Here is a 27,377-nt window from a genome sequence, read left to right as displayed (position 1 = left end):
CATGAGTAGCATTAGAAATGTGGTAATATGACATCACCATCCAGAATTGCATCCAGATGGTCTTATGGAACAACTCATCTTGACAGAGCCCATTGCAACCAGGAACTGATATGATATTTCAATTCATTTCTACTTTAAGAAATTTTAGGGTAACTGCCTTCCCACAACTGGCTATAGACAGTGAAAAACAGTAGAATCTGAGATATTGTAGGTGTAAGTACTCAGCTTCGTACCCTTATTTCACTGATTTTATTTTATGATTTTCCATGACAGCTGACTAGATTGACTTTTGGATTTTGTCTGACAGATGGTATACTCCCAACACATTTGGGTGCTATTACCACAGACATTATCCGTTATGACAATAAGTTGACAACCAGGACCAGTAAAAGTATTGCAATATTTAATTCATTATTGCTTTATAGTGCTGATTTAATCACCTATTAACAATTAATGTAATCAATAGTTTGTAAACTATTCATATATATATATATTTATATATTACACATCTTATAGAACCAATAAACATTTGTAACAATAAGTAATAGACATATTATTGAAAAATGACACATAAAGAATTACAGTCAGTAATGCATAGACAATGATTAAGCTCACGTACAGAAGGTATATACCATATCTCTCCCTCTCTCTTTTTCTATTTAGTTATGACAACAGAAAGAGTGGTTTCAAGATCACACAGTAAGGATTTCAACTACTACAACACACTAAAAATACATATCTATATAATATATTAATTAAAAAATATCTCATATATACTTTTTCTGATGCAAAAAATTTAAGTATTATAAGAATAACCTCTGCATATACATCTTTTTCTTACTATCAAAAAAACTCCAAGTTACCAAATGGATCTTTAGCAAGCATTGGTTTCTCTGTTTCAAGAGGCTCCGACTCTCCTTCTGGGTTCACTGCCTTTACTCGGAACTTGTATTCTTTTCCAGGTAAGAGTCCACTAATTTCTGCTTCAGGCTCTTTTGAAGTTGCAATTGGAACCCACCGACCTGTCTCAGTATCCATCTTTTCTACTACATATTGTTCAACTGGTTCACCACCATCATCTTCTGGTTTGTTCCATTTTAGCTTGCAGCCCTCTGCATGAACATCTGATACCTCAAGGGGTCCCTTAGGTTTGCTTGGTTTGCCTGAAATTTAAAGAAAAATATTTATTTTGTAGGCACAACACCTTTTACTAACACTGCATATTCTGAAAGCATAATCGCCATTACCAAATAAATAACATTTAATAGCTAGTTAAGATAAAATAAAATACTTCAATACACATAAAAGGAAGAATAAAGTTATTGCAAAATGAAATGTGATTTATAAATTAAGACTTCAAAGACCTTAATCAGGTAAATGCTGTACAATATAAGGTGTATAAAAGTCCACATATAGCCACATATCTCATGCTAAACTTTAAGTACAGAAACACAAGTTTAGCATAATATGTATTACTTACTAAGCACAATGATTTCAACTGTAGCTTCATCACTACCAGAGTCATTTTTAGCACTAATGGTGTATTTGCCACTATCTTTCCTCCTAGCCTTCTTCAGTAAAAACACAGTGTGGTAATCTTCAACTGTAATCTTTAATTTATCTGTTGTTTTCACAGCTTCACCATTTAAAAGCCATTTGATTGTTGGTGGAGGTTCACCCTGAACTTTAACATCAAGATGAACCTTCTCACCAGACCGTACTTTCACAGTCTTGAGATTAGTGCGATCAATACAGGGGGCCACTGTATTAAAAGATTGCAAAAAAATATTTTTCATATCAATTGGATTTCACATATTAGCTTTAAAATATCATGATTAAGAAACACAATTACACAAGTAAATAAATACATTTATGTAACCTTAAAGTTTTGTTTTTTATATTTTTTTCTTTTGAAATCATATTGTTCATTTCAGGCTAGTAATTATGAATTTTATCATTTTTATGTGGAATGTATATTACTTATTTAGTGTAAAATAATCATAAACTTATTACGATGATACATGGTTCAAACAAATTCATATTTCACAAAATATTTGGAATTTATGAAACTTAAAGAATGCACCAAAAATAACTAATGCTCTACCTACTTTATTAATTAATATAATACATAAAGAAACATCAGCCAAAATGAACACAGTTTTTTGTGTGATTAAGTATTAAAATATGATGTAAAAACTTATTCACTGGGATTGTTTTATAGAGTTTTACTTCTTCAATTTATACTAAAAAAATAATTTTCTTAATTTTTTTAATGCTTGCTGTAGAGAAAAATATTAATGAATAAAATACACATCCTGTAGATAATGGTCACTATTTTGCTTATATTGATAGTTATATAAAAGATTACTAATAAAGAAAAACAAACTAACAAATCAGACAGAGTACAATTTCCCAAAATTAAGGAATTTTACACCATTCATTTGTGAGAATTTGAAAAATGTTTTTAACTGACACATTTTATTACATTTAAAGTAGAAATAAGAAGAAAAAATAGCAAGAGTAATGATTTTGGTACTTAAAACTCACAATTTCTGGGCTTGGCTACAACACTTTTAGAGGATTCACTGGGTTCACCTGGCCCTGCTCTGTTCACAGCTACAACCCTGAATTCATACTCTTCACCTTCTTCAAGGTCTGGTACTGTTCCAGTTGTCATGTCCCCATGCACCTGCTTTGCTTTCTGCCACTTGTGAGCTCCTTTCTTCCTCTTTTCTAAAATATAGCCAGTAACAGGTGAACCACCATCTTTATCAGGAGGTGTCCATCTGAGATCCACATGATCCTTATCCCAGTCAACTGGCTCTGGACGGCCAGGTTTTCCTGGTGCATCTGGCATAAAGAAAATGCAATAATAACTTTTTTGAACTTGCCAAAAACTTTATATCTGTTTTTGCTCACATTTTGCAGTATGATAATGTTAATTCATTTCACAAATATTTCTGAATATATGCTAAAATGAATCCAACTTCAGGTTACAAAACTGTAAACAATCCAATATATTATACTTTATTGTTATTATTATTATTATTAAAGAATATATTAATTAATAGTTTTTATGCTTTTTTTTTTTCTTCAGAAAACATTTGTTCTAAGACAGTATGTTACAGCCAAAACTGAGACATCTAAAGACTGCTTCCGTTGGGACTTCAGTCTTTAAACAAGTGCATAGCTTCCTTTATTAGACTTTCATAGACTGCAGAAAAAATGTTTTAAGTAAAAGTTCTCATGCACATTCTTAAACTGATGTTCTATACAAATACACAATATATTTATACAAAATAAAAACAAATGAACACATACCAAATGGATCTTTGGCTAGGGTAGAATGATCTGTTTCTAATTCATCTGAGTCACCTTCCTTGTTCACGGCACGAACACGGAACTTGTACTTTTTACCTGGGACTAAGTTATTAACCTGGAAGTTTGGCTCTGTGGATTTTCCAGCAGGAAGCCACAACCCAGTATCCTCATCCATCTTTTCCACTTCATAATGTTCAATAGGAGCACCACCATCATCTTCAGGTGCCTTCCACTTCAATGAACAGCCCTCCTTATGGACATCTTTAACTTCCAAAGGTCCTTTTGGCTTGCCTGGCTTACCTAAAGAAGAATATTTCAGATGTTAAATTAACAAGAAAATTGGTATGCTATTGACAAAAACTATTCTATTTAGAAGTTTGAAATTTTGGAAATGAAAATATAAAATAAAAATAAAATGAATTGTACTTAATTATGTCATAATTTTCTTTTTTTAATAACTGTGAATGAAAGTTTTATGTTGCATGCTCTTTAATAAATTAATGAGCATCACTGTACTAAAAAGATTCATGGTACAAGGTGTAACAAACTACCTTAAAAAGGCTAAATTCAAAGACTTGGGTAGGTTTAATATGGATCGTCATGAAAAGTATTTTTCATAATGAAGTACCTGAAATATTATCTATGAAAATAAGTGTTTAAAATTCTGAGCTCGAATTTATTTTAATATTACAATAATCTTGTATCTTGAAACATGCTTTTCTTCTTAATGGAAATAAAAATTTTTGAAGTAGGACTCAAGAAGTGTATTATTTAATGGTTATTAAATTGGAGCATACCTAAAACTGTCACTTCAACCTGAGCTTTGTCGCTTCCACTGCTGTTTGTTGCAGTAATGGTGTAAATACCACTTTCTTTACGAGTGGCTCTCATGATGTAAAACTTTGAATTGTAGTCTACATTATCAATCCTGTATATTTCTCCTAACTCAAGAACTTTCTCCTTGAAGATCCATTCTACTTTTGGAGGTGGCTCACCAATGATGTTCACATCAAAACTTACTGGATGTCCAGCCTTCACTGTTATGTTCTTCAGATTTGTTTGGTCAATTCTGGGTTTTACTTAAAACAAAAATAAAACAACGCTATTAAAAAAAATCCGAACCTTTGAAACAAAATTCAACACACTTCTCTATACTTGAAGATGGCAAAAACAAGAAAATACAAAATATGTGAACCTCATTATTCACAACAATCAAGAAAAGTCCAAATGATCATAAAATTCCAGAATATCTCATTACAGTATTCATAAACCATATCATGCAAAATAAGTGTTTTAATATTCTGTTTAATGAACTTAAATGATCCTATATACTTTAAACATACCTACAAAATTGAATAAATTAATTTTTGACCCATACCAGCAAAATTGCCTTAAATGTTACCTTACAACTGATGTTTTTAAACACTTTACTCTTAATTGGCTACTAAATACAGACAAAGTACTAATACCTCCTCATCTTATGGGAAACACACAATGATCCAGTAAAGAATGAATTGTTCATATTACTTGTAGATCAAATTAATAAAATTAATATAATGTGTATATGGTACTTAAATACGTTTTGTTTAAACATAACACTGGAAATGCATACTTTTGTGAAGGATTTGAACAAACCATTAGTGAAATTATACTAGTTTAATTAGAATGCATTAAAAACACTACACTTTAGAGCTGGGGGATACAATCAGTTAATAAATATAATTTATTACATATGAGTATTTGTTAAATTCACTAGTGTCACATAACAGTAATCAATTAATTTTCTGACTATTTCAACTATCAGGTAATGAGATTATGATTACATCGTGATTAAAGTAATGAAAATAATTAATTCAAATTAGTGTTTCCAGTTATTCAAATTATTCAGTAAATAACATACTGTCATTATAATTTTCAATAAATTTAAGTTTTTTACTTTTTGATTAATGCCACAATTCATAAAAATAATCAATTAATCAAAATTAGAGTTTCCAATTATTATTACATTCACAGTTATTCCAACTATTAAAATAACAAAAATATTGCTTTTATTTTTGTTTGCTGTTAAACATAAAGGCATACAATTGGCTAACTCTGCCCTGTCTAACAGAGTTCTGAAACCTGGTATTTAATGTTATAAACTAGTTTTTTTATAGCTATCTTGTGAAAATGACAGATTAGTTTTGTTTTATATCAAGAATGAAACTAATTAATGAGCATGACTAATCACCCAGCTCTATAGTTCACATACATCACAAAATGCAGATATTTATAAGATTCAGCACAGTTATCTACCAGACACTTTAATTTCACATAAATTTAATACTGTTATTTATAACGCATAAAGATTTCACTAGTTTTAATGTCAGGCTTGAAAAAAAATTGTTTTTCCTCTTTAAGCTATTCAGAAAATGCAATGTACTTTTGTGATGTTATATACTCAGAGAACAAAATATTTAGTTACTTCTAAATAGCAATCATATATTTATAAAAAGTTTTATTCATAATTCACCTATATTGTTATACCATAAGGTATTGTAAGTAATATGCAAGTAAGAATGTATGCATGTATATTTTAGAGCATCAGAATTTATACTTTTAGTTAAAACACTAAATATACTACAGAAAACTTTGTTTTAAAATTTTCAACTTTATATTTCTTGATCATGTCAGTCTTGTAACTTAACTGTTTTATAGACTTTAGAATTCTTAACACCTTGGGAACATTTGTTTATCATCTTACTTCTTAAGTACAAATATTTTTCTGTCTATGAATAAATTGAGCTGTTATACAACTTATGAACAAAATATACAGTGATTAATCTTCAGTTTAGTTATCTTGCAAAATAAATACCATGCCATTGTTGGGATGCAAATAATTAAAGGGATTTTCAAAATGTTTTCTTTCAGAAATACAAAGATTTTTAAAACTTACAAAATTTAGGCTTAGCAGTATGAGGGCCAATGGCTTCACTTGGTTCACCTGGTCCAGCCTTATTGACTGCTCGTACCCTGAATTCATATTTCTCGCCTTCATGTAAACCCTGAACTTTCCCCTGTGTCGTATTCCCACGAATTTCTACTGCAGGAAGCCACTCAGGGCTATACTTATCCTTCTTCTCTATGACATAGCCTGTAATTGGGGCTCCTCCATCATTGAATGGTGGTTCCCATTCAAGTTGTACAAAGTCCTTGTCATAATCAGCAATCTTAGGGACTCCTGGGCTCCCTGGTTCCACTGCACAATTCAAAGAGAACCATTAAGAAAACTTCTTAAAATACAGCAATACAGGCAAATTAACATACATTGTAAAAGAAAAATTCATCTATCTTGTAATACAAAACAATAAAATATTCTTGACTACATACATATATAAATATGTATACATTGAAGTAAATACATGAGCTTTTATTCACTGATGTTACTGCAATGAAACTGGTTTCATGTTATTAAATGCTTTTCTTGAGAAAGAAAACATTAAATATGGTTACTTAAGATCCTGTCATTTCAAGCTCAAATTAAAAAAAAATTATACTGTCCAAAATCCTAAATAACAAATAATCAAAATTCACACACACACACACACACATAGACATATATATATGAATGAAAATCCATTGAAACTGAAAACAATACACACATACTGGCTGACCATTTTACTGTGGACTGTTACCTAATAATGCATTTTGGGTAATTTTATGCTCAAATAACAGCCATGATATGACATGGCACAGAATACACAAGGTGCTGGAAGGTATCCTGATGGAATATTTTATATTCAATCATTAATACTGTATGCAATTCATGGAGTGAAGTAGGCAGAAGAGCGTGATGGCATGCGAGTCTTTCAAGTTCATCCAACAAATGCTAAAGTGATTTGAAGTCTCCATCATGTTTCTTTAACCATGCCCACACAGTTAGAAGTAGCCATTCCCATTGCTGTAGGTACTTAATTAGAAATAATACTGAGGCAAACTAAGGCATTCATTCTGAAATATAAAGAGACCAAGAGGCCCAGAGTATTCTAGGAAAACATACTCCAACCCCTAAATGCACCACTATAGGCTTGTACAGTTGGGACCATACAAGAGGGGCCAAATGATTCATGTGTCTTTCTCAAAATCTGTATTCTCTTATATATGAACAAAAGGAGTAAATCATGACATTGCTTATAAACTCAAATGATCAATGTTTTGCAGTAGCCTAATAACAATCTGTCTCAGCCACTATGGCATGTTACAGACATCTACTATTCTGCCTCTTTTGAATGATTCCATTTAATATCTTTGCCTTTCCTCGTGTCTGTTAGATGGACCATAAATTGGCTTATCTCAGATATGCAAAGTGCTGCAGAGATCACCTGAGACACATCATCTGATCAACCTAATTTGCTTCTGCACTTCAGATCAGGCCCAAGTCCAACAGGGTTACATAGGTCCTAATAAAGTGGCCAGTCAGTGTATATATGTGTGTGTGTCTATATACATATGATAATAAACAGGTATAATAATCACAAAAAATATCCACACAAATTTCATACTTACAATAGTCATCCTATTTATTCAATTTTGCTTGTTTACTCCTGAACTTTTAAAGTATGTTTGATAAATTAAACTATATTTAACTTTCACTTTTGAAAAGCACAAATTTACTAATTGAAAAACTGTCAGAGAAAAAAAGCTTACTTGTTTCTTTAAAGATAAAAAAAAGTGCATATTTTCAAACAGTATTCCTAAGAATTCATACCCCTGAAACATAATTCTTAAAATAATCATACCTAAAATTGGGCTTAAATGTTTTTACAACACACAATTTTGGTTTGTCTATAGAATGAAAACAAAAATATCACAATTATTTTATAATGAAGAAGAAACTGGAATAAATGTAGAAAAAGTCTCCCCTGTAGATTACTATACAAAACTGCTCTCCTGTGAGAAATTATTTTAAAACATTACAGGTATATTCTCTAACTATTAACAATTCTATCCTACACAATTTTTCAGTAGCAGAGAATAACCTGTACAATTCTATTTTTTAATTACCTTATGGAATATTATTACAAAAAACATAATTATCCTTAATACTTGTCTAAGGACAATGAGTTTTTAACATAACATACCATTTTCACATTTTTTGGATCCTTAAAATTTTTCATCAACTAAATGGGATGACCCTGCTTGAAAATTCCCTGTAAATCTTTATGTGAAGCTTGCAATTATTTGGAAATGTTTGAAAAATATTTCTTTTACTCTTTTATTTAGTATGGATATGGTTTGAATATTTTTGATAATTTAACTTAGAAGAGAGTTGAGAAATTTATTAGTTTTACTTAGTGACCATATTACAGAAAAATGGTAAATGTTTTCTACTAACAAACAAATGCTTACTGATATTACAAATTTTTAGTCACCATCAAAAATATTTTAAATTGTTTGTTTAGCTAAAATATTTTATTTTGTAAATTTCATTAATTCTCTTAGAGACCATAGGTGAAAGAATAATAGTTTTGAGAATAGTATCATAGTCCTGTTAATATAATACATTTTGTCACAGACTAATGAAATGTCAAGAAGTTTCAGGGATCAGAAAAATAGAAGTGTTCCATAATCCTTTTAATATACTCCAGTCTGCTACAGACCAAAGACTGCCAAGAATACTTAGGGAACAGAAATATGAAAATTATATCACAATTCTGTTAATATAATCCAGTCTGCAACTGACTGAAGAAAGGCTAAAATGTCTTATGGATCAGGAAAACTGAGGTGGTGCTATAATCCTGTTAATATAATCCGATTTACTATTGACCTAAGACTGCCAAGAAGTTTTAGAGATTAGAAAAGTTAATTGAAAGCTAACATTTTCCTTAACTGAAAATGTATTTCTGATAGATACTTCCACACACAGAAGCGCTTGATCCCTCATGCATCTACTTATGAGATTTGCATGCCACTAGCATTGAGCTAAGTCCCACCTAAAAATCATGTGTTTAATCTGAACTGCACTAGAGCACGGTGACATCATCATGCAATAATAGCCCTCCACCAATAAGAGGGCAACACAATCTCCTTATGCAGTAACTCCCCTTAAACACTTACACTCGAAATAACTTCATTCTTAGGTGATGCAAGAGAAAAAAGTGCATCAGAAGTGGGAAGGACAGGAGGATGTGTGGAAGTGAGTATCAATCAGAAATACATTTTCAGGTAAAGAAAATGTTAACTTCCAAGATGATACTTCACCTCCACACAACAGCTAGAATCCCACACTGAAATTGTAGAAAGGCCAGTGCAAACATTAAATCTAGATGAGCTCCTTTCAGAAAGTGCCCAAAGTGAAGTCCATGGAGTGTGCTACCTGATGGCAGAAGCTCCACAGGAGCACAGTCGTAAGAGACTGCATCTTGTTTGGACCAGGATATACTCTTCATCTGGAAAGAAACAAAAGAGCCTCAAGTGTTGCACGGATGCGCAGAAGTTAAACATTGAGTGTGTCACATCTCAACTCAACTGGAAAAACTTAATTCAGGAAGAGAATTGTTTAAGTGGTGACTTGTGCCATACAAACAGTGTTACTTCCACCCTACTTCTCACCAGTGCTGTGCACAATCAGTGAGGAATTCTCCAAGATTCACCACCCAAGCAGCTAAGAACTAGTAAGAGGCAAGGGTCTTTTGTGCTCCACTAGAAGAAGAGGGGGAATACCTAGAGAAGTGCCTGAATCTCCATCAGATGCCTGCCAGAAATCTCTGTTATTGGAGACAGTGCAATGGGTGACTGCAAAACCCTATTTTTAAAACCTGACAAGTGTAAGCCAAAGAAGTGGGAAGACACTTCCCTGGTGTTGTATTTTTCCATGGTAGTTCATGGAATGGTACAGTCCAAATAGGAAGGTTGGGTAAATTTTAATACCACAAGGATACCTCTAGTGGTCTTGAAAAGCACACCATCTCAACAGTGGGCAATGGTAGAGCCTGAGCAGATGTGTTTAGTACTTTTCATTATCCCTGGCCTGATGAAGATTTTTGGAAATAAGCATACTATGGGAGGCAACACCAGCCACTTGGCAGGACCTTATAAAAGGGAAAGAAGTACTGAAAAAGAAAATATACTCACCCTTCTCAAAGACAGAGTATAGACTGAAGAATAATGACTAAAAGAAAAAGTATGTGCCAAATAACACCTAACAACCAAAACCTGACAGAGAAAATAATACAGGTCCAAACAAGCATATAGATGAAAAATAGAAAAGAGGAATATAGGAGAAAAGGAATGATCACATTCCCAAGCAGCACAAATCTTAGGAAGAAAAGCCTGGTCCAGATAGAGAAGTAACTAAGTACAGTGAAAAAGAGTGCAGAAAGCAGTGAAGGGACATACATCTGAATGACAGCAACCACACACCAGAAAGTGAAGAAAGTATGTCTTGAGAGACAGATAGTACAATGAGCAAGAAGCCAACAGCTTGAATGAGGTATGTGAGAGTATGTAAAACTACATTAAGGTCTCAATCAGGTATTGGATTCAAACAAGAGGGTCACTGAAGAAAGAAGGATTGGAACAAAGTAGAGAGGATAGGAAAAGAAAACACATGGCAGTAACAGGAAAGGTCAAATGTAGTTGACAATGGCACCAAATAACCAGCTATGTTAGAGACCAACAATCTATTATCAAACAACTAAGTGAAAAAGGCTGAAAGATGGGCCATAGAAGGACAGCCTGGAGGAAAGGAGTGGTGAATGGACCAATGTCAAAAACTCACCACTTCTATTGATAGAAGGGCAATGTAGAAGGATGACAGGAATGGAATAAGAAGAACTACACAACCTGAGGGTGATGGACTGGACAAATCACCCATGTGAAGATAAAGGGATGACACCCCTGGGTGACTAAGAGATAGGGAATGTTGGAGTAATAGAAAGTGGAATTGGACAGAGGAAAAGGGGACCTAGATGCCAATTGACAAGGGAGATGAAACCAGAGTTGTTAAGGTTAAAGATGCACCACCAACAGAAGTGTCGCATATGAAAGTGAGGACACGAAGGTGGAAATGAAGAGGAGAACAGGCATTTAGAAAAATGTGAATTTAGTCATGGTTGAAAGCATTGACCACTAAAGCCAAAAAAAAATGAGGAATAAGAGACCAAAAGCTTGGCATTGAAAGAAGTGGCAAAGGCATCAATGAGGAGTGTGACCAACTGAGAGCAAATCCAACAAAAAACCTGAGGGTAAAGAGACCACTCCATGGGCAGAATCCAATCTGTCCAACAGATGTGATCCACAATGAGGTTTAGAGCTTTCGGCAAATGACAAGCTTAGAAATGTACTTGATGGGAACAAACCCAAAATAGCAGGTTCAATGTATGGAAGTAGAGCCCTGATGTTTGATGTAAGAAATGACCAAAGAATTGTCAGAATGGATCACGACTAACCGATCCATGAAAAAGAGGTAGAAAATAAGAACTTTTCCGGTGAATTGTGAGAAGTTCAAGGATATTGATGTGGAGTGAACATTCCTCTGGAGCCCACATGCCTAAAGTCAGTTTATCAGTCAGAAATGCCTGCCATAGTACTGAAATTACTGAACCACCAGAAGCCACCTTGAGAAGAGGAGAAGGGAGGTTCACAATCGAGGACAATGGATCCCAAGAAAGGTTCCACCGGTCCCTCAATGTCCATTGGAGGAGGCACATGTGTGGGTGGTTCAAGGGAAACCAGGGTCCCTAAAAGGGAAAAAACCTTATGTGCAGGGTGTAAACAAGAAGCACAAATCTTGGTGACTAGACCTTCTATCGCTTGCAGGTGAAATGGTGAAAGCTGAGCCCAAATAAGATGAGAGTTGAAGAATAAGCCCAGGTGGACCAACTATTGGGTAGGCATGAGAAAAGACTTGGAAAAATGGACTAGCTAGCCCAGCCAAGCAGCTTCCTGTAAAAGAATGGAGGTGTGTGAGGAGTCATCCCAAGAAGGAGCAAGGAGAAGCCAGTCATCCATGTAATAATGGACCATTAGCCCCAGCCCATGAATATAGTGGGTACACGTTTCAACAGCTCAAATTATGAAATACGAAACAGATGCAATGCAAAAAAGTAGAGCATAGAACTGCAAGACACAATTCTGGTAGATGAAATAAAGATAATGTCTGGAGGATGGGGCAATTGGAATATGTAAAAAAGCATCCCACACATTGACCTTGGCCATCCACAGATTGGGTGAAAAGGATCACTGCAAGGAAAAGAAATCCTCCATCTGGAACTGTGGAATGACTAGAAACCAGATGAGAGATGATAGGTTGATAGCCAGACACCGGTTCTTGATCTTCTTGGGGACAACAAAAAGAGTAAAGAAATGTCTTTTAGTAGGAGTAAATAACCTCTCAATGGCATTCTTAGCCAAGAGATTCAAGACTACATCCTCAAGATGCTAAAAATAAATGGGGCCTAAGGGAGGAGGAAAGGAAGTAGTAGGGGAAGGAGAGAAGTGGAGGAAAAGGTTATGGGTGAGGACCTTAAGAACCCATCTGTCAGCTGCAAATAGAGACCAATGTTGGGGAACAAAACAGAGGGGCATATACTTAATAGTCACTGACATGACAAACAACGACCTTGACAGTGGAAAGTGTTAGGAAAGGAAGAAGAAAATTGGGAAGCTGGAAATGGTAGGGGAGATAAGGATTTAGTAGGCCTAGTGTCTGGAACAGAAGGGAGAGGTTTAAAAACCAAGGGCTGATGACAGGTTGCATTGCCCTATGTCTCTATGGTGCCAGGAACACTCTGAGGTCCTGCAGGTGGAGAAAATGAGCCCAAAAATGTCCCAGAGATAAGAATGAAGCAGGTAAACATTAGTTAGAAGAGCATCTGGACCCAACAAGTCCAATTAGCAGAAAGACCAAGTAATGAAGGATAGAGCAGAAGTAGTAGTATAGGCCAAAGTGGTAAAAATGATAGAACTAACCTCTCAAGAAAATGCATTTGGAGCATGATGAAGTGCCTGAATAATAAGGTGAACGGACGAGAGGCAATATAAGAGGGTAGTGAGAAACGTGCAAATGTAAGAATATTCGGCATTAGAAAGTTAAGGAGTCCCACCCACTCAAGCAGGTATAAGATATTATAAAGATTGGGAATCAAGAAAAGGAAAGGAAGAATGGCTGTAAGCCAGGATAAAAGAGTCAAGCAGGTGAGGAGAACAAGATTTGTGAGTATAAGTATGCGCTTATTCAAGAAACGAGTCAGCATGAACCCTAATATGAGGTGAAGGAGGGAAGAGAAAATTATAATGAGAATGAGTTTTTTGATGTAAAGAATGGGAGAAAGTAAAGAACATATCAGTGAAACCATATAAAAAAAAGAGATTGAAAGATTAAGTTTCAGCTACAGATAAAACAGTATCAAGAGTAAACCTTGGTTGGGGAAACAGACAGTCAAAATCACAGTCATCCTGGCCATGTTCAAACTGAGAAGAAGGAATGTAAGTCGAATGGATAGAGTGCATGAGGGAACCCAACATTTCTTGAAAAATGGCTGTCACATCCTCTTCAGACAACAAGCCTCAAGAAGCAACTGCAGCCACAGGTCCCAAGTTAGTAACTTTGTCACTATCGCAAGATGAAGTAGATGTTACCATCATTTGAGAATCCATAATGGATAAACAGAAGTTAAAAAAAAATATATATATTTTCTACTTCAGTAATGAGAAGAAAGAATCAAGTAATATGAACAAAGATAGAATCCTGTTCACAATATCAAATCTCATGTAATTGAATAACAATGAAAAATAAAAAAGCATGTCTGTTCAAGATAATGCCAAGTAAAAGAATGAAGTTATTTTGAGCACAAGTGCTTAATGAGAGTTACTATGCAAGGAGGTTGTGTTGCCTTCCTATTGGTGGAGGGTTATCATTGTATGATGATGTCATCATGCACTAGTACAGTTAAACATGTGATTTGTAGGTGGAAATTAGCTGAACACTAATGGGATACAAATTTCAAGTTAATCTGTGTGAATAGGTATTGTCTTGGAAATGACTATTTTTTCTACAAGTCACGACTCTGGCACAATTAAAATTGTTGATTATATGGAGAGCTGTTAAAGAAATTAATGATAAATTTAAAGTATTTTCAAAATGTAACAATCTTTTTACTAAGAGAAGACAACTATAAAAATTACACAAGTTTTTAATTGATTAATAAAAAAGTGTAGGGAAAAAGGAAGGTAGGAATATCTACTTGTAAAATGATCTAACTTTCATTTGTGATGTATGGTTTACTTTCAAGAGAGCTATTGTATAATGTAGCTTACTGGACAAACTCTAAAAATCTGTTCCAATAAACACCGTGTTTATAAAATCCCTTCTGTAAGCCTGGTTAGTATCAGCAGTCATTTCATGAACTGTGCACTTCAAAGGCTTAATTGTTTTAAAGTTCTTTATTCTAATATTTATTTTTTGAGATCTGTAGACAAAAATAATGATTATTTCTATGAAATTTATTATGTTACCTTATTGAAACCCTTTTTAAATATATTTTTTTAACTAAATGGAGGTTACAAACATGCTCGGTAACAAATGTTTTATGTGCAGCTCAAAAATACACTTTAAAAACTTTCACACCTATAGGTTGATGTAACTAGTCTAAATCTATTTAGTCTTTTAGTTGCCATAAAATATTTAAGATATGTGACATGCACATTTGCAGCATTCCAAATTCTATTTTGATGACTTTGTAATACATGTTTATCCATTATTGATATCTTTGATAGATGATGACAACTTATGTGTTTGTGTGTTTGAATATTTCATACATGATTTCTGTGACATTACTAAAATGTTTGACTTTAATTAATTTTGTTGTTAGTACTTTAGAAAGAGCAATATGACCAAACATCTACATAACTCAGTATTTTTACAAATTTAATAAAACTTTTAGTAAACCTCTTATTATTATTTAAGCCATAATTATTAGTAATTCTATGAAAATTAATACATCTTTTTAATTGAATAAAAACAGATGACTGTGATAACATCTGAAAAGAATATTAAATAAGGTTTTTTTTCTTAAATTTTATTACTCTTATCAAACTATAGTTCTATCAAATATGTAAGTTTTAAGTTTAATTAGTATCTTTTATTAAATTATGCAGTTTTGTACATAAATCCCACAAGTTAGAAACAGAGAAGTGCTTCTCACCATAAGGATTCTTAGCAACAGTTGCTCTATCTGTTTCCAGTGGTTCTGATTCTCCTTCATCATTAATAGCTTTCACACGGAATTTGTACTTCTTTCCTGGTTCTAATCCAGGCACATTAATTTGGTTTTGATCTTTGTCTGCTCGTCCTACTGGAACCCAGCGACCAGTTGCAGTGTCCATTTTCTCCACTTGATATCCTTGAAGAGGCATACCACCATCATCAAGAGGTTCAGTCCACTTCAGCTTGCATCCATGTGCATGAACATCCAAGACATCTAATGGTCCCTCTGGTGGTGATGGTTTATCTATAAATGACGAAAATTAAGTGTTACACATAATTTATTCACAAAATCTAAGTTCTCTTGGATTTTCACATATAAATATTACATTGATATATTTCACAATTATTTTCCTTGAAAAACTGATACCTTAAAAGTAACTCAATAATTGCTGAATGAAGTGTAATCTAACAAATGTAAAAATTGTTTGTTTCTGATCTTCCAAAATTAAAAACCTTTGGTCCAAAATATTGTAAATTGATCAGCATAACATTTTAACCAACTTTCAAATGGCAACTTACCAAGTACAATTACATCAATATCTTCTTCATCTTTTCCAGAACTGTTGACAGCTGTGATTTTGTACTTTCCAGATTCTTTCCGGGTTAGGTTATTCAACTGCAAATGTGTATGGTAATCTTCATTGTTGATTTTCACTTTGTCACTTGCCTCCAATTCCTTGTCCTTAAATGTCCAGGTCAAGGTTGGAGGAGGTTCTCCAATAACTTCTACATCCAATTTAGCACTTAGACCAGCCTTAACTCTGATGGGTTCAAAGATGTCTCGAATGATCTTTGGTGCCACTAAAATTAAACAGAAAAATTAAAATAAGTAAAATAACAAACATAATATAAACCCCATAATAAAGAGAATATTTTAATTCAACACCAATTATCAAACTTTCAATCACATTAAAATTTGAATTAATAACAGTGGAAACAGATGAATAATTTGTATTAAATTTTAAATATATATATATATATATGTGTGTGTATAATTGACCTCTTTTTATTTGTTTATCTTAGCATAAAAATATTGACAAAAAACATTTTACGCTGTGTAATAGTGGCTTTTACAGGTTATATTATAAAAATGGTTTCTTTTAAAAACATCTGCAATGTAAATAAGTGAATGCTTAAAAAAAAGTTTTGAAGTTAGTTACAAATATATTTATAACTAATTTTCTCCATTAATATAATTACATTTATATAAAATTTGCTAACTTCAGCAAAAATAATTCCTCGTGTATCAATCACACTGCTTAAAAATTAATTTACTTTCAATTTAAAAATCAAACTACATTATTTTAGATTTTCAGTATCAAACAATTAACTCTGTTTTGACACTTACAAAATCTTGCCTTGGCAATATGATTTCCTGTGGGTTCACTAGGTTCACCTGGTCCAGCCTTATTGACAGCTCGAACCCGGAATTGGTACTGTTGATCTTTAATCAGACCTGGAACAGTTGCTTCAGGGTTTGGAGTATCTGTTTCTACACATGGTTCCCAGTCTGCACCAAATCGCTCTTTTTTCTCAATTACATAGCCTGTAATAGGGGCACCTCCATCATTCTTAGGTGCCTTCCATTTTAAGTCAACACGCTTCTCATCCCAGTCAACAATCTCAGGTGTTGTGGGAGCACCAGGTTCATCTAGAAAATAATGATTAAAACTGCAACATAAAAGAAGCTACTCCAAAAGAGAAGATTGTTCATTTGTTGTTAATTTCATCTGCAAAGGTATTCAATTACCAGGTCTAACTGTTGATTAATATGACCATCAGACCAGGTAAATTCCATCACATCAAGTCCTAACATGTTTGTTATTTTTAATAATTTTTATATTGTGAATGTATTTTCTAAGCTGGGGAAATAATTGTTTTTAATGATCACAACTTTTATTCCAAATTTTAAAATTATACAAAAACTTACTTTGGGCTGAATAGTGTTGTATCTCATGCAAGATAAAACTACACTTGCATAATCTTACATTTACATTAGAGGACAGTATGTTAGAAAAAGTGGCACTTTGCATGTTACAAATAACAACAACAACAATCTCTTGTAGCTTCTGTAGTCTTAATGTAATAAATACTCAAGCTTACCATTGAGCCACTAAGGGGCAATACTTCATGCCATACTTTTAACCTTCATGTCAATTCCTAAAGCAAGTATCTCACAAATTAATCTACCACCTAACTGCTGAGAATAAAGTACTCTAACAGTTTTTGTCTTAAAATCAGCTATCCCCAAACCTAACTTATTAAATATGAATAATCAGTACTTATATATTATTTAAAATTTAATAAATAATTAAAATCAACGTTTTTATTTACATAATTTAAAAAACTTTATTGATTTTAAAGTGGAAAACATTGATGGCTTCAATAAAGTTTTTAAAATTGTGTAAGTAAAAAGATGTTGATTTTAATTATTTATTAGATCCTAACTTATCAAAATCATTATTTAACATACTGAATATTTTTCAAATATCTAAATAGTTTATGAAGTCCACATGAACTAGAAGAAAAATTTTAGAGGATTAAAAAAAATAAGCTATAAGAATTATTTTTTTGCTGATAGATTATTTTTTAAAAAAAGAAAGGAAAATTTATTAATTTGCCCAATATTTTGAAGTTTGAAAGTAGGTTGTATGATGCACAAACAACATTATACATACCATAAGGATTTTTTGCTGTAGTAGGTCCGTCAGTCACTAGAGGGTCTGATTCACCCTCGGGGTTTACTGCTTTTACACGGAATTCATAATCCTTGCCAGGTGTTAGACCCTTTACATCCATTTCTGGGTTGTCTGAGTCAGTACGGCCAACTGGAAGCCAGTTGCCTGTTTCTTTGTCCATCTTCTCAACAACATAATGTTGGATGGGTTTTCCTCCATCATCTTCAGGTTTGTTCCATTTCAGTTTACAGCCCTTAGCATGTACATTCTCTACCTTTAAAGGACCTTTAGGTTTTGAAGGTGCTCCTGTACACAGTAATAAAAAGTGAGATTTAAATTATAACTAAAGCTTGATATACCAGGTAATATGATTTATTTAAAAACAGATTTAAAACTCAGTGATGTATCTTATTCGATACTTCAGTAAATGTACATTAAAAACATTAAGTTTAAAAATCAAAGTTTTTAAAATTCATGTTTTTGATGTACATTTACTGAAGTATCAAATAGGATATATCATTTTACGATAACAGAAGGAACACCATATATATATATATATTAACAATTAATGTAATCAATAATTTGAAAGCTATTTATTTATATATATATATTGCAATCTTCTATAAAACAAACTTAAAAGTATAGTTAATACAGTAATTTAAAACATGCTTTATTCAAAATAACTTTAGTATTTCTATACTATAGCTAAACCATAATTCAATTGGAACTGACATACCAAGTCTCATGGTTCATGAGATATGATACACACACACACACAATATTTTGATCAAATATTATAACAAGTCAATGACAAAGTACCTAGTACTATAATTTCCACTTCTGCTTCGTCCTTTCCATGTTCGTTTTCTGCTATGATAGTGTACAGACCAGTGTGTTTCCTGAGTGCATCAGTAATGTTTAATTTTGTATTATAATCAACATTGATTATCTCCACATGATCTTTACTTTCCACAACCTGAAATATGGAGTTTTAGATATATATTCATTTGTTCCTAGATCATATCAACAAATAAAAAGACAAAGCTACAAAACCTTCTCAAGAAAAAAACATAAAAACCTGTAAAAATTAGGAGAGTAAAAGTCTTTACAATTAGACATATATGTAATTTTTTTAATTACTATTCTACAGACCTAGAAATCAACAACATTTCAAGTAAAATATGTTCATATTACTAAAAACTAATTATTTTGTAGCATTTTTTCAAATTAATTTTTGAATTGATTCACATCTCATTTTTGAATGGTTTTATTAAAAACCTATAAACATTAAAATTTTTATACTTAAACCATTTCTCTAGTAGCACAGTCGTGGTTTATTGTAAGACTTATTTGTACTTACTATTTTTGAGCATCTAATAACATTAAGTTGCTATTCTCCTCTGAAACCTACTTTTTTTTAAAATATACTTAACTACCATTTAAGCTACAAAAAAATCTTTCGTTCCTTAATGTTTCTTTGCAAAAATGCATCACCAAGTGTGGTTACCTTTTTTTTCAATATCCATGTCTGTTTGTGACATATATTCTCTTTTGATATACATTATAATAATATATTTGTTGTGGTTCAAAACAAATAGTTTGTTATCTGCTTGTTTGTTAATTTCCGGTAGAAATTCTTTCCGAGGAACTTCAGTGATACGAGTCCTTTCTTGATTAAATCAGTTTATTCTTCCTCATACAAACTTTTAGCACACAGTAATTTCACAATCAATACATTTCTCGTCACTTTAAACTTAACTACTTTTATGATACACGCTATAAATCACAGCGATTCACAATCTCGATAATTTCACACACTAGCTCAAAACAGAATCATAGATTACCCGAAATTCTCTTCATTCAATTCTGCAGGCTTTCTCTGCCAGGCTTATATGCTATCAAAAAGGCTTCGATAAAATTCGAGGAGTTCCCTGATCATTCGAGAAACTCATTCACGCATGCGCTAGCAGCGTCATGTGACTTCCACTGTTGTAACAAGTTTAATTGCATTTAAAGATTAGTTAACAGTGTAATGTTTTAAAGCATGAAAATCTATTAGCTAAATAAAAAAAATATTTTTCATATATATTTGTTTGTTTTGGAGATTCATCATTATCGAAAGATAGCAGTTAACACTGTGGTACTATAAAATTATGTAATTGTGCTCTACAAACATTACCTGAATGCAATGTTTTCAGCTGACTCAACATTCTACTATTTTCTGATTGGGTATTTAGGCTGACATACGGAATTACTATCTAGCAAGATAATCATGCTTCGATCATCAATGTATACTATGTTTAGTTACTGTTATATAATGATTTTGGCAAGTGTAAACAAATTATGACCCATAATTTACGGACTTAGTGATTTAAGAAAGTTAATATTAGGTAGAAGCTATCAGAAGAAGACAGCCTTCTGGTATGATTTGTAGCATAACAAATTTGTATAAGAATTACACAATAAAAAGTCATGGAACTTTAACTACTGAGTTAGTCTTCCATTTCAAGTACCTTTTCATGGAGATTTTTTCCTTTGTTCCCTTTAACAGACTTAATACTCTTTCACATAAATATACATTATTAACTGTGGTTACCTTCTTTTTCAGCATCCAAGTAACTTTTGGTGGAGGTTCTCCTTTGATATCCACATCCAGTTTAATATTTCTACCCTTCTTTACTGTCACGGTATCTAGGTTGGTGCGATCTATACGAGGTTTCACTGAAAAAAAAAGAGGTGGTTTAGATAATACTTTATATTATTTAGTTAAACTTCAAGTTCTATAAATAAGGTAACTCACATAATGTTGTATATAATTTATACACACTCAAATTCTAAAAATGACATGAATGAGCATATGATGTTTATTATTTATATACACTTATTTCTTAAAATGAGAAAATTAAGGTAATACTAAGATAATAATGCCTTATTATATCCATGCACATTTAACTTCCAAATATTTCTTAATTTGTATTAATTTGTATAATGCAGATAATTCTTATCACATATTTCGAATGTGTTAATGCTAAATGTGTTAGTTTTATATAACGAATAATTCAATTCACAACTTTGTTTCTCATGTCAAAGTTACATAATGCCTCATTTTTTCTTTTTTAAAACTGAAGTAAAACTTTCTGGTTAAAGTAACTTACATCGTCGATGTTTCACCAAGTGATTCTTTGTTGCTTCACTAGGTTCTCCAGGTCCTGCTTTGTTGATGGCTACAACCCTAAACTGATATTCTTGCCGTTCTTTCAGGTCAACTACTTTGGCTTCTAGTTTATCTCCTGGCACCTCAAGAGCTTTTTCCCAGTTCAAGTTGAACTTTTCTTTTTTTTCAATGACATATCTTGTGATGGGAGCACCACCATCATTAGCAGGAGCATCCCACTTAAGGTCCACACTTTTGTTATCCCAGTCAACCAATTCTGGTGTTCCTGGTTTCCCTGGTTCATCTGGGAACAGTAAAAAAACATAGAACTCTTACAAGGACATATGTAGTCAAAAAATAACAACAATACAACCTTGTTTAAAATATACGTATTTTATAGTAAGTATTAAAACTTTCATTAATTATGGTCTAGTTTTCAAGCATGAAATATGTTACTAGTAGAATAGAATGATTATTATCAAAGTTTTAGTGGTGTTCTTTTGTGGATTTGTTTATGATTGAAATCAGTTAGCAGTTTACTTTTTACACAGAGTCTGTTCTGTGTTTATAGGCTCAGAAACATTTCATCAGGTCAGGTCCTTTGTTTTTTACTGTTTTACTCATTGACTGGAGTTCCATGGTCAATTTAATTGTTGTCGTTTTTTTTACTTAAGCTTACAATTGTTCTTACTGACATAAAAAACTAGTGTCTAGCATGCTGAAAAGCTATTCTCAAGAAATTACATGTATGGTTTACTATTTAAACTATGTATTAAAAACAACATAATTTCCCCAAATTCATACACAATTTTAAGCATAGGTTATAACCCATAGTACTTGTGAACATGCTGTGTATTTCCTTTACTCAATAACTTTCAAAAGTACATAATTTTTGGAATGAGTTTGTGAAAAAAAATATAAAACAATGAGATTTGACTCTATTTTTAGTATAGTCATAGATTAAGCCTAAATCATTGTAAGTAAGTTTCATATTACTAATATGAATCACCTCTGTTCCTGAGAAAATACATTTTGTGAGTAAGTTACTGTATCTATTCTTTTACAGAAAATCCTCAAGTACTTTTTAGTATCTGTGTAGCTGTATCATTAAGCACTATTATTTTTCAGTGTCTTTTAATTCAGACATTACCATAGGGATTCTTTGCAATGATTGGCTCAAGTGTCTCCAAGGGTTCTGAATCTCCTTCATCATTGATAGCTGCAACACGGAATTTATATTCCTTCCCAGGTGTCAAATCTGTGATCTCAAATTCTGGCTTGTCACTTTTGCCACAACGTGTCCAGCGACCAGACTCTTTGTCGAACTTTTCAATTTCATACTGTTTGACTGGAGTTCCACCATCATCTTTAGGTTTTTTCCACTTAAGCTTACAGCCTTCCTTGTGGACGTCTGAAACCTCTAATGGTCCCTCAGGTGCAGTTGGCTTTCCTGTGAGAAAGATAAACCAAAAATATTGGTTACAAAATGAAGATGTGAAGCACAGTGTATACTGGTGATAAAAAAAACTAACTTTTATTAATTTCATGGCAACTTTAATATATGGAAAAAAAATCCCTGTATATAGGCTATTGCATTACCTATGTTTTGATGATAAAAACACTATTATTCAAATTCCAATTTAAAGGAGAGAAAAGTTGACATTCGTTATTTACCAAACATAACGATAACCCTATAAACAAAGTCTTTCAGACAGATGGAAGTATTTGAATCATTTTATATTTGGAATGAGAAGAAGGAAAGAGAGACTGATCACCCACCAAGAACTGTAATATCCACAGAAACAGAATCCTTGCCAGAGGAGTTGGTAGCAGTGATTGTGTACCGTCCTGAATGTTTTCTACTTGCTTTAAATAATGTGAAATCACAGTGGTAGTCTTTGTTGTCAATTTTAATATAGTCATCATTGGAAAGTTTGGTTGCAGCCTGACCAAATGTCCAGATGACATCTGGGGGTGGTTCACCCTTGATATCCACTTCATACTTGTGTGATCTTCCTACTTTAATTGTCACATTTTTCAATGTGCTTCGGTTAATCATTGGTTTCACTAGAAATAATAAAAGTGATATTTCTGTAAAATTACTCTTTAATTTAATTACCCATAAATGTCCATATTCATAGTTTATATTTCCAGATAAAAGCACGAACAAGTTGTTTGGGTATGGAATACTAGCAAATTTGTCGTTGAAGTTAAAAATGCATCCTCAACACCTTAAAAGTTATTATATAAGTTAGAAACTTGTTTTATTCTAAAAGAAAATCAATGCTAAATACCAAGTCTACACATCTTATGCAGACTGTTAAAAGTGAAAACTTAATGTATTTGAAATTTTACTAACTTTTTAAAGTTCACATCACAATTCACTTATCAAATACTCCAAATAATCATGTAATCAAGTGAAAAAGCCTTTGTTCAAAAATACTATTCCCATTCATGACCCTCTATTTAAAAATTAACTTGTTGAATATATAATGATGGGTTGTACTTTACAGCAAATAATTTGTTTATAAAAGTACATTCTTTACAATTTTAAGTTCAAAAATAAACACTTTACAAAGTACAAGCAACTTATTCAGTCAGCACAAAAACAAAAACTACTGAAGAAAACAACATACAATATCTGTGTTTTACAAGATGATTATTGGTAGGGTCACTTGGTTCACCAGGACCAGCAATGTTCACTGCTCGCACACGGAACTGATACACCATGTTTTCTTTCAGGCCCGGCACTCGAGCTTCAGGGGTAGTGTCTTCAGTTTTTAAAGCCTCTACCCAATCAGCACTAAACTTGTCTTTCATCTCAATGATGTAGTGTGTGACTGGACGACCTCCATCATTCTCAGGTGCCGACCATTGAAGGTCAACACGTGTGTTATCCCAGTCTACTATGCTTGGAACAGATGGTTTATCAGGTTCATCTATAAATAGCAAAGATATAAAAAACTTTTATTCAAAAAATAATTTTATTTCTTCTTTTAAGTTAAATCATACTGTTGACCAGAGAGACCATAAAATACTTGTATTTATCAAATGAATATTGATTCAATGAATAATATATATATAACAAAACCAACTGAATTTTTATATCGAGAGAGAGATCAAAATAGAAATTTCATCCACTGACAATACAATGTTTTAAAACATGACATTTATTCTATTATAAGATAAACTGATTATCTTTGCTAACAGCACTTGCTGTCAATGTCACCCAAGTTTGAACACTTCTCTACACAATATTTGGTAATGTTCATATACTGAACAATAGTTTTTATGAAGTTCTTCATGTATTGAAAATGTGGTTAAAGTTCCATAACTTCAGAAATTTTATGTGTCCTATCTGGGACTTCAACCCATGTTTCCTGATGCTTTATTATAACTCTCCAGCTTGACCATCACAATATCCTTGTACAATGTAATAAACAACCTGTTTATGCACTGAAACAAAAATAGAACTTGCCATAGGGATTCTTTGCTAAAATTGGTTCAGCCATTTCCAAAGGTTCAGATTCACCCTCCTTGTTCACAGCTTTGACCCTAAACTTGTACTTCTTCTTGGGTGTAAGTCCATCCACTTTGATGCCATCTTTGTCTGGTCCGACTTCTCCAGCTGGAACCCATCTTCCAGTTTCAACATCCATTTTTTCAACAACATACCCCTGAAGCTGTTGGCCACCACAATCTTTAGGTCTTTTCCATTTAAGTTTGACGTGATTAGCACGCACCTCTTCCGCTTTCAGTGGGCCTTGTGGTGGCATTGGCTTATCTGTAGATAGATTATGAAACTTAAACAAAAATATGTGATATTTAAGTTTCCTCATTTATAAAATATCACACATGCATTTCAGAAGTTCCTTTCTTAACAAAATTAACTTCATTAAAAGTATATATATATACATTCTCTGTTGAACAAAATCATGGATTATGAGTTTCTTATCTAACATAATCACTTCAACCATGGATGTATCCCTTCCTTACCAACCATAATCAATTCATCTTGGGAGTATCAGTTCCTTACCTAATACAACAACTTCACCAACAGATGTTGCAGTCCCTGAGCTGTTTGTTAAAGTCAATGTGTATTTCCCACTATCTGCCCTAACAGCACTTCTCACTGTTAACATTGTATCTTTCTTTGTTTTATCAATGGTGATCCTGAAATTAAATCAATGTAAAGTATGAATGTTTTTATTTTTGTAAATTCAAATTACTATAGGAAGGATTTAATAGTTAATTTTTTCACTTAAATGTTTAAAAACTTCCTTAGGGATTAATTTTTTTTAGCATACAACTTTTAGTTTTAAAGTTTGTTTTTGAATTTTGTGCAGAGTTACATGAGGGCAATCTAAGCTACCCTAAGATTGCTAGTCAAGAGCCCTAACCACCTGGCCATGCCAGGCCTTTAGTTTTAAAAATCTTGATATGATTTATCATAGCTATTATGTTATACAAGAAAATATTCTTTTTAATAAGGTATTCGGCATACTCTACTTTTTATAAATTCAAAGGAAAGTATCTGTTATTTCATAAATGCTTTGATGGTCAAAATATTTTTAAAAACTACGTGAAATTACGAAAAAAATCCCAAAACACATTGTTTACACAAATAAATTATATATAATATCCACATACTGCACTATATGGAATTTGTAGTTGAATTATGAAATTAAAAACTGATTTTCTTCTAACTTTAAAAGTTTCTTTCTTATAATTTTGTGCCATATCATTACACTCCCTTTCCTATAATACAGAAAGTCATCAACATAATATTAAAAGTTGAAACAGGAACTTTTCCAAATCTTACCTATTTGAGGGTTTGATTTCTGCACCATTTAATTCCCAGAGAACTTCTGGAGGAGGCTCACCTCCAAATGTAATGTCATACTTTACCATTTGACCTTTCTTGATAATCAAGTTTGTGAGCTGGTCACCAATAATATATGGTTTCACTAGCAAATAAAATAAGAAGGAGTGGGTAAATGTTGTCATTATTCTCTTTGTTTGAGTTAGCAACATAGAGACTTGATATAATACCAGTTAAAACATAGATCTACAAAAAATATTCATGACTACTACATTCATATCATAAAAACTATTAGTTATTCCATGTCAATCTCAGTATTAGTATAAATGAAGTACTTTACAAAAGTACTTTTTGTGTATATTATAAAATGCTCATTTTTAAAACAAATAATTAAAATTTGTACAAACAAACCTAAGATACCGTTTAATATCTAAATAAAAAAATCAGATAATTTTGTGTAGCAATAAGTCTTTTAGATTTTTAAGAAAAAAAAATGTAGCAAATGTCATATTAATTTATGTGCTTCATATAAACAATACAGATAACAAATTCAAAAAATGTAAACAAATTAACATACATTTGTACCTAAGTTTTTTACTAAAATGTTTAATAACTTATTTATGGATTGATAAAGAGTTGAAGACTGCCAAAAAATTACCTTAAAGTCAACAGTCAATAGCAAAAGTAAATGTATAAAAATACAGAATAAAAATAACTCTTAAAATGATTGTGACTTATACTTTCAATAAGAAAATCACTTCAATAAATCTTTTTTTTTGTACTAAATTATTTTTAATTCCCTAAGAATATCATGAATAAGAAAGAATTTTCTACAAAGTTATTTCCTTCTTTGATTATTCATTTAGTAAGAAAATACCTACCAAACCGTGATTTAACAATCAAAGGCTTAGTGGGATCACTGGGATCACCAGGGCCAGCTTTATTAATAGCACGCACACGAAACTGGTATTGTATTCCTTCTTTTAACCCTTCCACTTTCCCTTTAAGTTGATCTGCTGGGACTTCCTAAGGTGCAATTTTGAAAAAATAGAACTTTATTAATCTATTCAAGATACTTCAATTTAGTCTTTAGTTAACAGAAACTGTAATCCTATTTTTACTTAATTTCTTTTTCTATTTGTTTATCTTCTAGAT

At 32.3% G+C, this 27,377-nt stretch overlaps 1 protein-coding gene across 1 annotated transcript in view; it reads right to left on the bottom strand.

The window, feature by feature from the left end:
• Positions 1-27,377, bottom strand: part of LOC106460832 (twitchin-like) — a 248,186-nt gene that overhangs the window by 96,683 nt on the left and 124,126 nt on the right. Inside the window, exons 39-58 of the mRNA XM_022387633.1 lie at positions 27,104-27,248; positions 26,223-26,367; positions 25,437-25,573; positions 24,879-25,184; positions 24,037-24,339; positions 23,180-23,467; positions 22,551-22,850; positions 21,402-21,704; positions 20,843-20,967; positions 19,066-19,222; positions 18,247-18,552; positions 16,917-17,219; positions 16,088-16,369; positions 15,507-15,812; positions 6,257-6,559; positions 4,119-4,400; positions 3,322-3,621; positions 2,548-2,850; positions 1,481-1,762; positions 864-1,163 (exon numbers count right to left, since the gene is read on the bottom strand). Of these exons, the coding sequence (XP_022243341.1) occupies positions 864-1,163; positions 1,481-1,762; positions 2,548-2,850; positions 3,322-3,621; positions 4,119-4,400; positions 6,257-6,559; positions 15,507-15,812; positions 16,088-16,369; positions 16,917-17,219; positions 18,247-18,552; positions 19,066-19,222; positions 20,843-20,967; positions 21,402-21,704; positions 22,551-22,850; positions 23,180-23,467; positions 24,037-24,339; positions 24,879-25,184; positions 25,437-25,573; positions 26,223-26,367; positions 27,104-27,248 (5,176 nt within the window). The remainder of the gene's footprint in view (positions 1-863; positions 1,164-1,480; positions 1,763-2,547; positions 2,851-3,321; positions 3,622-4,118; positions 4,401-6,256; positions 6,560-15,506; positions 15,813-16,087; positions 16,370-16,916; positions 17,220-18,246; positions 18,553-19,065; positions 19,223-20,842; positions 20,968-21,401; positions 21,705-22,550; positions 22,851-23,179; positions 23,468-24,036; positions 24,340-24,878; positions 25,185-25,436; positions 25,574-26,222; positions 26,368-27,103; positions 27,249-27,377) is intronic.

The sequence above is a fragment of the Limulus polyphemus genome, unplaced genomic scaffold (genome assembly GCF_000517525.1).
Source record: "Limulus polyphemus unplaced genomic scaffold, Limulus_polyphemus-2.1.2 Scaffold845, whole genome shotgun sequence".
NCBI classification, from domain to species: domain Eukaryota; kingdom Metazoa; phylum Arthropoda; class Merostomata; order Xiphosura; family Limulidae; genus Limulus; species Limulus polyphemus.
Note: the sequence above shows the minus strand (reverse complement) of the source record. Positions and strands in the feature narration are given on the sequence as shown.